This window comes from Macaca thibetana, chromosome 8, assembly GCF_024542745.1.
Source record: "Macaca thibetana thibetana isolate TM-01 chromosome 8, ASM2454274v1, whole genome shotgun sequence".
In the NCBI taxonomy this organism is placed as follows: domain Eukaryota; kingdom Metazoa; phylum Chordata; class Mammalia; order Primates; family Cercopithecidae; genus Macaca; species Macaca thibetana.
In genome coordinates, this window is record NC_065585.1 from 45010892 (window position 1) to 45023748 (window position 12857).

At 38.0% G+C, this 12857-nt stretch overlaps 1 protein-coding gene across 3 annotated transcripts; it reads left to right on the forward strand.

The window, feature by feature from the left end:
* The first annotated feature begins 44 nt into the window (after positions 1 to 44).
* Positions 45 to 12032, forward strand: FBXO43 (F-box protein 43). Of its 3 annotated transcripts, none has more exons than XM_050801199.1 (5): positions 45 to 882; positions 3717 to 5202; positions 8231 to 8333; positions 11224 to 11427; positions 11534 to 12032. In XM_050801199.1, the coding sequence occupies exons 2-5, from the start codon at positions 3734 to 3736 to the stop codon at positions 11780 to 11782; spliced, it is 2025 nt and encodes a 674-aa protein (XP_050657156.1). In that variant the 5' UTR covers positions 45 to 882; positions 3717 to 3733; the 3' UTR covers positions 11783 to 12032. The 3 variants fall into 3 exon arrangements, with proteins under 3 accessions (XP_050657156.1, XP_050657158.1, XP_050657157.1); XM_050801201.1 differs by lacking the exon at positions 11534 to 12032 and adding an exon at positions 10572 to 10635 and having other exon boundaries at positions 11224 to 11301; XM_050801200.1 differs by lacking the exons at positions 11224 to 11427; positions 11534 to 12032 and adding an exon at positions 10572 to 11065.
* The last annotated feature ends 825 nt before the right edge of the window (positions 12033 to 12857 follow it).

Consider the following 12857-nt stretch of genomic DNA (forward strand, 5'->3'; position numbering starts at 1 on the left):
GGAGCCGGAGGAAGGGGCGGGGCGACGCGGGGCGGGGCTGCGTGTAGCGGTTACTCCGGGCGGGCCGTTCAAACCCGAGGAGTGAAAGGCGGCGGCCCCAAGCGAAGCTGGCGTGGGGGTTGCCATAGTCCGCATCCCAGGGGGCGAGGCCGGGGCTCCTCCCGGGCGCATCCAGCGGCGGCTGCCCGGCTCCCCTCCCACCTGTCCGCTTCGGCGCTTCGCCGGACCCCGCGGCCTCCAGGCGGGCGGCGGGGGGACCCCAGGCGAGTGCCCGTTAGCGGGTCTCCCGGCGGCCCCGGCCCCGCGCCCCTCTGTGTCTTCCAGGTGGTAGGCCTACGGAAGCGCGCGGCAGTCCTCACTCCTCCGCTCCTGGTGACGCCAGCCCATCCGCTGCCGCCCTTGGCTTTCTGGGCCTAGCGGATCTTTGACGCCCTGCTGAGACCGTTACCTACCCGCCCGCCATAGCTCCTCGGGGGAGTCAGTGCCAGGCTGCAGCACACACTGCCTTTTCAGGAACCCGAATTTGGGGAGTTTACTCATGTCTAAGTGCAGCTGGAGAAAACAAGGATATTACGATAACTATTTTCTGGAGGGCTGAGGGAAATTCAAAATGATTTAGACCTTCTCAAATGTTAGGAATAATCCCTGCGGCGTGCACACTGTGTACCCTTCGACTTTGAGCAGTCATGGTGCTGCCGCACCTTTCAATTAATTGTGCAAACGAAAGTTTTCCTGTTTGAGTGGCATTATTTTGGCATGAATTTTAAAGACAAAGATGAGAGAATTTCTTGTTTGGAAGCTACGTAACTGTCATCTAAGAGCTCAAGATTTACTGATGGTAAGAGTTTCCACTTTAACAAATGAAGGACATTTGGGTTTAATGTAAGTATTTCATTCTCTGATTTGATAGGTGCTTTTTTTTTTTTTTTTTTTTTTTTTTATTTTTAAGACGGATTCTGTCTGTTGCCCAGGCTGGAGTGCAGTGGCCGGATCTCAGCTCACTGCAAGCTCCGCCTCCCGGGTTCACGCCATTCTCCTGCCTCAGCCTTCCGAGTAGCTGGGACTACAGGCGCCCGCCACCTCGCCCGGCTAGTTTTTTGTATTTTTAGTAGAGACGGGGTTTCACCATGTTAGCCAGGATGGTCTGGATCTCCTGACCTCGTGATCCGCCTGCCTCCGGCTCCTAGAGTGCTGGAATCACAGGCGTGAGCCACCGCGTCCGGCCGCTGCTTTTTTCTTTCTTTTTTTCTTGAAGAACTCTTTAGGGATAAATTTTCTCAGCCTTTTATCAGAAGCCTAGTTTTTTGAAATGAATATGGAAGAGGCTTGATTGAATTTATCCGTGAACTGTTGAGTCCGTAAAATACAACACACAGTCCATGATTTTACATGAATAATTTTAAAATTCAGTTGGGAAGAACCACGTTTGAGACCAACGTCTTGGGGTAGTAGAAAGATGAAAATGATAGCAGAGAAAGGACTTTGGAGGCAACTTTAAGTGTGTAGACGAACAGAAACAAATTGTGTTTTTGTTTGAAGAGATGGAGTCTCACTATGTTACCCAGGCTGGTCTCAAACTCCTGGACTCAAGCATTTCTCCCGCCGCGGCCTCCTAAAGTTCTGGGATTACAGGCGTGAGCGACCGGCCAGATTAGATTTTTGGATAACATTTTAGGGGAAGAGATGATATCTGCATTCCCCACTTTGTTTTTAACAGTTTGCCTCTTGAGTTTCCCAAATTCTAGCATTGTGAGACACCTAGTGGTGAAGTAGCAGTACAATTGCCATAACCTTCTAAAAGGACCGTGACCGGCCGGGTGCGGTGGCTCAAGCCTGTAATCCCAGTACTTTGGGAGGCCAAGGTGGGTGGATCACCTGACGTCAAGAGTGCGAGACCAACCTGGCCAACATGGCGAAAGCCCGTCTCTACTAAAAATACACAAATTAGCCGGGCGTGGTGGTGGGCACCTGTAATCCCAGCCAGTGGGGAGGCTGAGGCAGGAGAATTGGTTGAACCCGGGAGGCAGAGGCTGCAGTGAGGCGAAATCGCGCCATTGTACTCCAGCCTGGGCAACAAGAGACTCCCATCTCAAAAAAAAAAATAAATAAATAAATAAAAAATATAAAAATAAAAACAAAAGGACTGTGATCCAAATTGAGTGAAAAGTGTTATTTAGCAGAATTACTTTCAGAGAGGGAGAAAACAGTTCATGGGTGGAGGTGTAATTTGAATATGCATTCTAGTTTATTATTTGTAAAACAAAATTGTTTAAAAATAGAACAAAATTATAAAAAGCAGTTTGATAAATCTTGGCTTGTGACCATATGCAGAAGTTAGCAGTGATCTGAGAGGATGTAGATCAGAAGGGGACATATATGACATTTATCAAAAATGAGTATAGACTTAAAAGGTTAAAAAATACTTAGACTTTGTTTGGTAAAAATAATCTTTTAATGATCATCAAACCATAAAGAAATAATTTGTGTTTAGAGTAGCAATTTGCTTTTGTAACAAAGATCATTCACTCATATTTGATTAAATTTAAGCATAAATAAATTACTGTCACATTACAGCCAACTAAATAGATCTTCCCAGGATCTTTTAATGGAGAAAAATTGTGCATTTGTCCTGGAGAAAACTTTGAAGGAATGACAGTCTTCTTCGTGTCCTTTGAATCATCTGGAAAAATATCGAAAACTATAATAAATTTTTTTTCTTAACACTATTTTTATCAAAACAAATTTGTTAGCTTTCTTTAAGATTTATTTCAGGTTTCTAAAAAGAAGGAATATGATGATACTGTTGAAAAGGTTAAAGAGTAAAATATTTATTAGTGTCATTCCTTGCTCATGTAACTACTGAGTAACTGTTCTTTAAGTAATTGAGTTGCATTCTTTATTTGCAACTTCAAGAATATTTTAAATGGTGGTTTTCCCATAAATAGTTGCCTGTTAACTGTGAATTCAAGGCTGAAACTGGACCTTGCATCACAAAATATTTAGAAAGTGAGATATGAATAAGTACAACATGCCAAGTTTGAAATGGCCCTGTCTGTGGTGCAGTGGTGCATTATGGTTAGCTCAAGAAGAATGTATTAGTAGTTTATTGATGAGCCAGAGTCTTTGTAAAGGCTTAAGTCTGGGAATTCACACCTTGTGAATGGTTATGGGGACTAGATTTCTACAACAGGTCTGTGTTACATGTTTGAACATTACTCGAGTTGTTCAGCCTGATTGCAGGTGGATGTAGTGGCAGCACTCATTATTTGACACATTTCCCAAAGATGTTTAAAAAGTAGCATATAGTGTTTTCTGACTAGACTAATATAGGCTGGCACAAATAAGCTGGAATATTAAAATGAAAATTGTTTAGTTCTGTGAAAATCATAAGGTAATAATATCAAAATAATGCTTCTAGGTTTTTTCTCTTTAGGGTAGTTCAATAAAATATGTGTACATGGTGCTTAGCCTATAGTTAATCAAGTGATCTTTGAATATTTATAAACTGAACATTTTGGCTTTTTGATGTCAACAACTCATTTTAAGTAGGATATACAACAGTTTTTTATGGAGTAGAATTTTTTTTTAAAGTAACTTTTCAAAAATTGTCTTACAATTTTCCATTATTATCTGTACTCATAACAAATAATGTATTTTGGTGTAAGCTGCCTGGATTCTCATTTCAAAGGCAGAATAACTTTGTTGTCACTTTGCAGAAACAGAGATTTTGAAGATGTCTCAAAAACACTCAGGTCAAGCTGGCACTGAAGCAGGAAGTGGGGTGGACTCTCCTCCAATTGTCAACTCCAAGTACTCCACCTTCAGAGATTTTTGTTCCACATCTTCATTTCAAGATAGTGGCTACAATGAGTTAAAATCTTGTAGCTTTGATAATACAGATAAAGAATATCTTGGAAAGAAAGTAAAAGGCCCAACATTACTCCATGAGCACCCTGAAACTACAGGCCTGGGCTTAACACATTCTTTAGAGTCTCCCACTCAAAAAAAGAAATTTATCTTGCCTAGGAAGGAAAATGATAAAACCCCAGAACTTTGTGAAACACCTAAAATTAGTGGGAAAAAATGTTTACCTCGCAGAAGGTTGCATGTATCTTTCTCTCTTCTAAAGGGGGACTTTGAATCACAAAATAGTGCTCTAGAAAGTAGTATAAGCCAAGTTCTCAACTTAGAAAAAAATATTCCAAGCAGTGCTTCAGGTTTTTCCAGGGCAAATAATTTTAGCCCTTTAGTTACTAGCACTTTAAAAACAGAAGAAGTGACTTCATGCAGTCAAAAATTGAGGCTTAATTTTTCTCAGCAAAAGACTTCCACAATTGATGATTCCAAAGATGATTGTAGCCTATTTGAAGTTGAATGTATATCTCCAATTCAGGGCAATGATTTTAAAGACTCTATCACGCATGACTTTAGTGATAGCAGTTTATGCATTAATGATGAGAATGCATGTCCAGAGCTCCTGGGCTCCTCTGTTAGTGGAACAACTTGTGGAACAGATGAGGACATATTTGTGACTCCGATAAGTAATCTTGTGGCAAACATTAGATTTAATGCAAGTCAAATACTTTCTCCTTCACCTGAAGTGAGAGGCAATATTTCAACGCCTGAAGACAGTGGTTTTAACTCACTTAGCTTGGAGAAATCAGAAGATTCCCTCTCTGACCAGGAGGGTTCTTTTCAAGAACTACTTCAGAAACATAAGGGGACTCCCAAAGTGGGGGACACCATAAGAAAGACAAGACATCTTGGAAGGTCGAGAAGACTGTCCACCCTTCGGGAGCAAAGTTCGCAGTCAGAGACAGAAGAGGAAAAGCAGATTGTCCACCCTGACTCTGAAAAAAGAGCAGCAGCTGCTTCTGCCATCTCAGAGGGTCAGCTGAGCAGTGATGAGAGTGGGGATTTGACCTTTAGCTTAAAGAATTTATCAAAGACCCCAGCCTTGCAATTGGTGCATGAGCTGTTCATGAAAAGCAAAAGAAAAAGATTACAGGAAAATAGTGGACATGAATTCTTAGAGCAAGGGAATGGGGAGAAAATAGCTGTGCTACAGTGTATACTTGCAGGACTGATTGGCAAGAAAATGGGTATAGAAAAACTGGACATCTTAACAGAATTAAAATACAGAAATTTAAAGCATATTCTTGCTATGGTTTTAGATTCCTTGACTGCAGAGAGCCTATGCAGGTAAGAAGTAAGAGTTATTTATGAAATAAAACTTACCTTTTTTTAAGTTGGAAAGTTTTTCTGTGACTTGAGTGGTTGTCCTTTATTTTGTTTATTATCTCTATCTTTTGTTATCTTATATCAAAGGTAGTTTAAGTGAACTTCCCAGCAAAGCTAACTAGTACAGATCCTTCTGTTTTTTTGTTTTTTGTTTTTTGTTTTTTTTTTTGAGATGGAGTCTTGCTCTGTCGCCCAGGCTCGAGTGCAGTGGTGTGATCTCGGCTCACTGCAAGCTCTGCCTCCCGGGTTCACGCCATTCTCCTGCCTCAGCCTCCCGAGCAGCTGGGACTACAGGTGCCCGCCACCATGCCCAGCTAATTTTTTGTATTTTTAGGAGGGATGGGATTTCACCATGTTAGCCAGGATGATCTCGATCTCCTGACCTTGTGATCCACCTGCCTTGGACTCCCAAAGTGCTGGGATTACAGGCATAAGCCACCGCGCCCGGCCAATCCTTCTGTTTAAAAGCCTGCTTAAGTAGCAATAATATTGTCTTTTTTTCTGAATAAAGTTCTTATCACTGTCACTTGGAAAGAGAGTTGCTAAATGTTGAATTTTAAATTTTCAAGATGGCAAGCTCTATTCCATGTAAGTTGTTTAATGATTTAATAGTTCAGATCATATTGTCAGATTGCAAGTAGTATTAAAGTTATGACACTTTGTCAGAAATATTGTAATGCACTGTGGTGACTGAGAAATGGCAGTGTACAAAGAATACCACTTAATTATTTAAGTTCTAGAATTTAAAAACAGTGGCTAGCTTTCATTTTAGGTTTTGATCTTTCCAGAGATCAGGGTAATATGGATTATTTCATTTTTATTGTTAACACAGCAGTGAAAGTTAATTACTTTGGGGAATTTCAAGAAATTAGAAACTGAAGAATTTGTTTTCACAGATGTTGCAGTAGATTGAATGCTGCTGCATAATAAAGAGAAAGACATTTCAGAATATTGAGGGTGGGAACTAGGGTTACAGAGACTAAAATGAGCCTCTGTTCATGCCAATTTGGGGGAGTTACAGGACAATCAGAAGACAAGACCCATGGGAATGCCATGGCAATGAAGGAGAGAAGTCATGTGGAACAGAATTTCTGCAAAGTGATGGTTATGGAGGAACATGCAGGAAGTTAGCGAACCTCTTTCTTGACAGGTATATGTCAAGAGTTTTTTATAGGGTCCTTGGTTTTTTTGTTTTGTTTTGTTTTTAGTTTTTGTAGAGATGGGGTCTCACTGTGTTACCCAGGCTGGTCTGGAACTCCTGAGCTCAAGTGATCCTCCCACCTCGGCCTCCCAAAGTGCTGGGATTACAGGTGTGAGCCACTGCTTGTTCTGTCCTTGTTTTTATGGCCACTACTTCTATCAAAGCCCTTCTTTATCTTTCCTCCACACATTAATTGTATGTTTATTGTAGAGAACTGTAGGATTTCTTAGCTGGAAGTCTTCTAAGGTATCTAGTTCAATCACATGTTTCGCAGAGGAGGAAATAAGCCCCAGAGAAGTAAGCTTCTGACAGCCACTCAAGGAGATAGAAATAGATCTAGGTCTATAATGAGCTCTCTGATTTCTAATCTAGTATTTTTCCATAAACTTTTATTAAGGTTTAAGGCTTTCTGAAATAGATTTGATCAAGAATGTATTTGGTATGTCTTAAGTAGGATAATAAACAGATTAGTGCACCCATGTTGTATGCCTTTTAAAAATGTTCAAATGATAAACTTTTTAAAAAATTAAGGAGATGGCTGAGATACAGGATTTAAAAAATATTTTTGGTATGGATGGGGTCTTACCACATTGCCCAGGCTAGTCTCAAACTCCTGGGCTCTAGCAATCCTCCTGCCTTGGCCTCCCAAAGTGCTGGGGTCACAGGTGTGAGCAACTGTGACCAGCCAGGAATGCTATTTTTATATGCTGGAGTATTTGCATCAATTAAAATTAAAATTGGGTGACACTTTTGGGTGCTTGCTTATGTGAGCAGTTGATTTTCAGTCATATTTCAACAATTGTCTCTCCTTCCCATCTCTCCAAAAGTACAGTATTGGTACTACAAAGTATGTAACTATGTTGGCAGTACTGTTCTTCCTGGTAACTTGTGAGTTGATGATCAGTTGCAGTATCTGTGGCAAATACCCAATTATGTAGTTCGTTTCTTCCCCATTATTGGGTGACTTTATGTCTGTTCCTTTCCTTCCCTCTGATATAGGGCACATATATCAGCTTAGAGAGAGTCAATGGCAATTGAAGTGGCCATGGTAGCTGGAAGAATAGTAGTTTTGACAACTGGGACCCTCTGTAAGAAGTGACTTTTTTATTTCAATCTTTTCTGACCTTACTCCTTTTGATTTGTTAGAATAACAAAAAAAAAAAAGACCAGATTAACAGTCAAAGTGTTACTTTTTAATAATAATATTATCAAAGTTATTGATAAATCAGCAATCACTGGACAAAAATTGTGTTTTTAGCTGCTTCATTCTCATAAACTTTGGTTAATGAAGTAGGAACTCTGGTACGACCCATAATAGTATTTATAGTTGGCACTTAGTAATACCAATGACGGATTAATTGTGCTTGTGTTTATGTAATCAAAATGACAGAGATAAACACAGGAATAGGAGAAATTGATGAAACCTCTTGTGTTATAGATGACAATCATTTCCTGTATCTCTTGTTCCAAATTTTTAATGTTACATTTGAAGTTAAATCCTCTTAATCAGTCTCCCAGTGGATTCATACTGGCTTTATATGACCATTTATAAAAGAGTAATCTATATAATGCTGGCATATATTTTACATTTTAATAGGAATTCTTTTATATGATGAATCAGTATGAAATAACAGTGTTGACTAAGTCATATTTTTAATCTAAATTTTTAGGTTTAGATTTACTGCCCGAAATCTTGAAGACAAATTTTTCTCATTAGTTAGCATACACAACAAAATGTTAATCCTATAGAATGTATGCAATATAAGGATGGATCTTTTTGTTATATAGTGTTTGGAAAGTAAGCAGAAATTGGCGTGAAATTGTTGTTCAAGATAAAAATGCAAATCGGAGGAGAAAATTTTATATCACACAACTGAAAACAGATTCCAAGGTAATGTATATAATACTTCTCTAAAATGGATTTGTATAAATACATAATAATCTCCTGTTGCTAGACAACCTAATTTGGTTTTCCTGCTATCTTTTAATCTTTTCCATTTAACAAACATTTACTCATAAATTCTTTAGCTTTCCCAAACTCAATTTTCACCCAGTCTGTAAATGGAATAAACAACATAGCATCAAGAACATCTTTTTGGGCTTTGTTGCTGCTTATGTGTATGTGCTCTTAGCAACATTTGAATACCAATTATATGCTGGATCCTAATCATAATGAGATATGCTTATAGCATTTTTAATCCAGTCTTTCGAGTGGACATTACATGCTAGTGACTGTACCAGTACTCAGATTACAATGGTGAACATTTCTGATATGGTTCCTGCTCTCTTGGAGCACACACCCAAATAGGTGACTACAATCCAGGTATGTTAAAGGAAGCCCAGAGTTATTTAAAGGAGTTTTTGACTGATACTTGGGAATCAGGAGAAGTACGTCTCTACTGATACCTGAATGATGAGTTAGCAGTTAGCCAGGTGAACACAGAGAAGAGGGTTTTAGCAGAGAAAATAACCTATGTACAAGCCTGGAGGTAAGTGAGCAAAGCAAATTAGTACCTGTGAAGCATCATAAACTTGCAATCCCTTGAGGATTTAATTCTGGCTTTAAAATTACAAGAAAAGTCCTACAGAAGCTGATGGATTCCTGTCAGTCATGCTGTTTTGTGTAATAGGTATCTGATGACTCTAGCACCCATGTTTGATTATAGATTTAACTTTAGGCCAAAAAAAATTCTGAGAGTTCAATAATTCATTCCTGTTCTAGTGAAAAATATTTAATAACATACTATAAGTAAATTTCTAATTTGACTAAATATAATAATTGGAATGAAGCATGGCATAAACAAATATGAACATCTACATATAGATTGGCAGGTTTTTCATTACAGCGAACTATTAGGGACTGCTATTAACTAAAACTTTGACTTTCTTTTTTATTTTGAAGAAAAGCTTTACCTTTTCACCCTTTCAGAGCTCCTGGCCACTTCTGTAGCTACTGGCTCTGGGAGTTTATAATAGGGAAGATATTAATTGCCTTCTTAACATCTCTTTTTTGAATGCTGCCCTGTATACTAAGGACAGACTTAAAAAACCGTTGTTTAAGCATGCACTTATTAATATTTAAACATTTGGCTCCATATACTCCTTAACTCCTCTAAGGAAGAAGCATATGGTTGTGCTGGCAACCCTCCATGTAACTCCAGATAATGAAATATTCAATTCTCAAAAAAAAAAAAAAAAGAAATTTTCTCATATTTGGCCAGGCACAGTGGCTCATGCCTATAATCTCAGCACTTTGGGAAGCCGAGGTTGGTGGATCACTTGACATCAGGAGTTCGAGACCAGCCTGACCAACATGGTGGAACCCCTGTCTCTACTAAAAATACAAAAATTAGCTGGGTGTGGTGGTGCAGGCTTGTAATCCCAGCTACTTGGGAGGCTGAGGCAGGAGGATCGCTTGAACCTGGGAGGTGGAGGTTGCAGTGAGCTGAGATCATGCCACTGCACTCCAGCCTGGGTGGCAGAGTTAAACTTTGTCTCAAAAAAAAAAAAAAAAAAAAAAAGAAAAAGAAAAAATTCTATCCTCATACTCTGCAATCACTTTTTTAAAAACTCAGTTTCTTAAAGAACTATAGTTTTCCTCCTTTCTTATGCTCTTTTTCTTATTTTGACTTGCTTTTTAAAATCTTTTTCAAAGTAATACATGGTTTAAAAAGTCAAATTGGACTATCGTAACAAAATATACCATTATGCCTTCATACTCTTGATTCTTGTTCCATTAAGACAATCATTTTCAACACTTTCTTCTAGTATTTAGCTCCATACTTCTAAATGATTTTATTTCCTTGTCATTTCTTTACTATTTTCTATAGAAGGATTAGGTTCTCTAACCTCTCACTACTACTACCACTACCAACATAACCCCTCTCTCTCTCTGAATTCCTTTCTCTCTTTTCCTATCTTATGACTATAGTTACACCACCATTTGGGAATGAATCAGAATTAGGTGCTGATATTATAAAGATTGTATTGAGATTATTATAACTTTTTTCACAGCTTTAGTATGTCGTACACTATGATTACACTTTCGTTCTTGTATAACTTTTTCCCTCCAGAGTTAATAATTGCCTAGTTTTCTGTCTCTCTCTTTTATTTATTTATTTTTGCTTAGTGTTTCTCTATACAGATCCCTGATTCATCTCCCATTATCCACCAGAACTGAAAGTCTCCTCTGTGTAAGTCCAAACAAATCAGGTATTCTACCTGTTCCTTCTTTTCCTCAGAGACATCCTTCCTGGGGCCCTTTGCTGTCCTATTCCAACATAGACTGGTTGCTTCCTACTTGAACTATTCCAATGTATTATTAACCAAAACAAAAAAAATTATACAAGAAAGTTATTTGATGGTTTTCTCCACTCTTTTGTTTACTTCTTGCCTACAGCTGCTTTTTCTACAACCGCAGAGTTGAGTAGCTGGAACTACATGGCCCACAAAGTCTAGACTATATATTATCTGGTCCTTTACAGGAAAGGTTTGCTGAACCAAACTTTAAAAAATGGAAAAGTAACCAGACACACAAACTTAGATGTAGAATTTAATTTAAAATTTTTTCTTTTTATATTTATTTAACTTTTATATGTTAGGTGAGAAAAGGTCCTTTTTTTTTTTTTTCCTAAAAAGGAATGGCCTAGGGAGAGAATTCTGATGGCAAAAAAAAAAAAAAAAAAAAAACTCTTCAAAGCTTGTAAATCCGTGTGCAACAGAAAGCTATCCTGGAACTGTTTTGGTATTGCAATATTGATGCCTCTTGTCCTTTACCACAGGGGGCTGTATTAAATGTTGAGGATGCTGCCACTCGGCTCCAGCTTTTAAATCGCTCAGCTTTAAGATCTGTGCAGGCACAGGCTAGGATACCTGGTTCTCAGAGAGAGCAAGGGTCAACATTATCTCCCTGGGGAGAAGTTTTGACACCTCTAGCAAGCTCTTCTGTTACTCACTTAAGTAGTAAACAGGAAGAATATGTTCAGGTGAGTATTTATTATATAATAAGTTATTAGAAATATTTACAGAGTTTGAAATAAAGTGCTCCTCTATATGAAACCAGAAGATTTAGTGTGTGTGCTTTCACTGCAGGTTGCCAAAACACTTTTTATTGATGAAGCATTAAAACCTTGCCCAAGGTGCCAGTCCCCTGCTAAATACCAGCCATATAAGAAAAGGGGACTGTGTAGCCGCACAGCCTGTGGTTTTGACTTTTGTGTGTTATGTTTGTGTGCTTATCATGGGTCTGAAGAATGTAGTAGAGGAGCAGCAAAGCCAAGAAATAGAAAAGATGCTCTCCCAGGAAGTGCCCAGAGTAAGCGGAATTTAAAACGCCTCTGAAGAGACTAAATATAGAAGCACTCCCCCATGCAGTGTTCTATTTATCTGACTTAAAATTATGAATATTTTGAATACATGCAAATCTTCCCATTAATGACAGGTGATGATTTATTTCCTATTTTGTATATATTATAATCCATGGCATTGTATGTTTTCTTTAAAGTTCGTTTTGAAAAAACTTTATTTTACTATGTCATTTTACCCATTTTAATAACTTGGTGTTTTAAATAAAGAATTTTCATTGTTGTTATATGTATGTATTTTATTGTTTTATATAACATTTTAAATTTGTGCATTTCATCACTCTGTTGAAATGTTCTTCAATAATTTTTTTAAAAATAGTTTTTCAAATAGTATTAAAGATTTTGAACTCGAGACAGATGGCCTTATAGATTTGGAAAATGAGTACTTGACTGAAATGAAATATAAATAAAATATTTTCAGAAGTTCTATCGAATTTATTCTATAATTTCAGTCTCTGGTTAAGTAAAATTTACTGAATATTAATAACTAGGAAGACATAAAGAGTAACTTATTAGAAGTATGTAGTTATTCATAATGGGAGTCTTAGTTAATATACCCTTATAAGTAACACATTTCAAATAAGAACTTTAAAAAATTCTAGAACTATAGGCACAGATTTCTTTTATTTAATCTAATCTGGATATTCTGACAAATTTGGGCTGGTTGGAAAAGACAGATTTCAGTAAGAAGGTTTACTAAGTTATTTATAAAGTACTTTAAAAAGTACTTAAATGATTTATAAATCATTTCCAAAAATGATTTGAGTTTGCATGTTCTGTTTATAGAACAGCAAGAAAGAGATAAGTTTTTGTTTTGTTTTGTTTTGAGGCATGGTCTAGCTCTGTCTTCTCAGGCTGTAGTGCAGTGGCATGATCTCATGGGATCTTGGCTCACTGCACACTCCGCCTCCCAGATTCAAGTGATTCTCCTGCCTCAGCCTCCAGAGTAGCTGGGATTATAGGCGCGCACCATCATGCCCGTCTAATTTTTGTGTTTTTAGTGGAGATGGGATTTCACCATGTTGACCAGACTGGTCTTGAACTCCTGACCA

Coding starts and splice junctions, on each gene's coding strand:
- FBXO43 (XM_050801199.1), top strand. CDS start 3,734: ATGTCTCAAAAACACTCAGGTCAAGCTGGCACTGAAGCAGGAAGTGGG. Junction 5,203..8,230: donor ACTGCAGAGAGCCTATGCAG/GTAAGAAGTAAG, acceptor TTTGTTATATAG/TGTTTGGAAAGTAAGCAGAA. Junction 11,428..11,533: donor AACAGGAAGAATATGTTCAG/GTGAGTATTTAT, acceptor CTTTCACTGCAG/GTTGCCAAAACACTTTTTAT.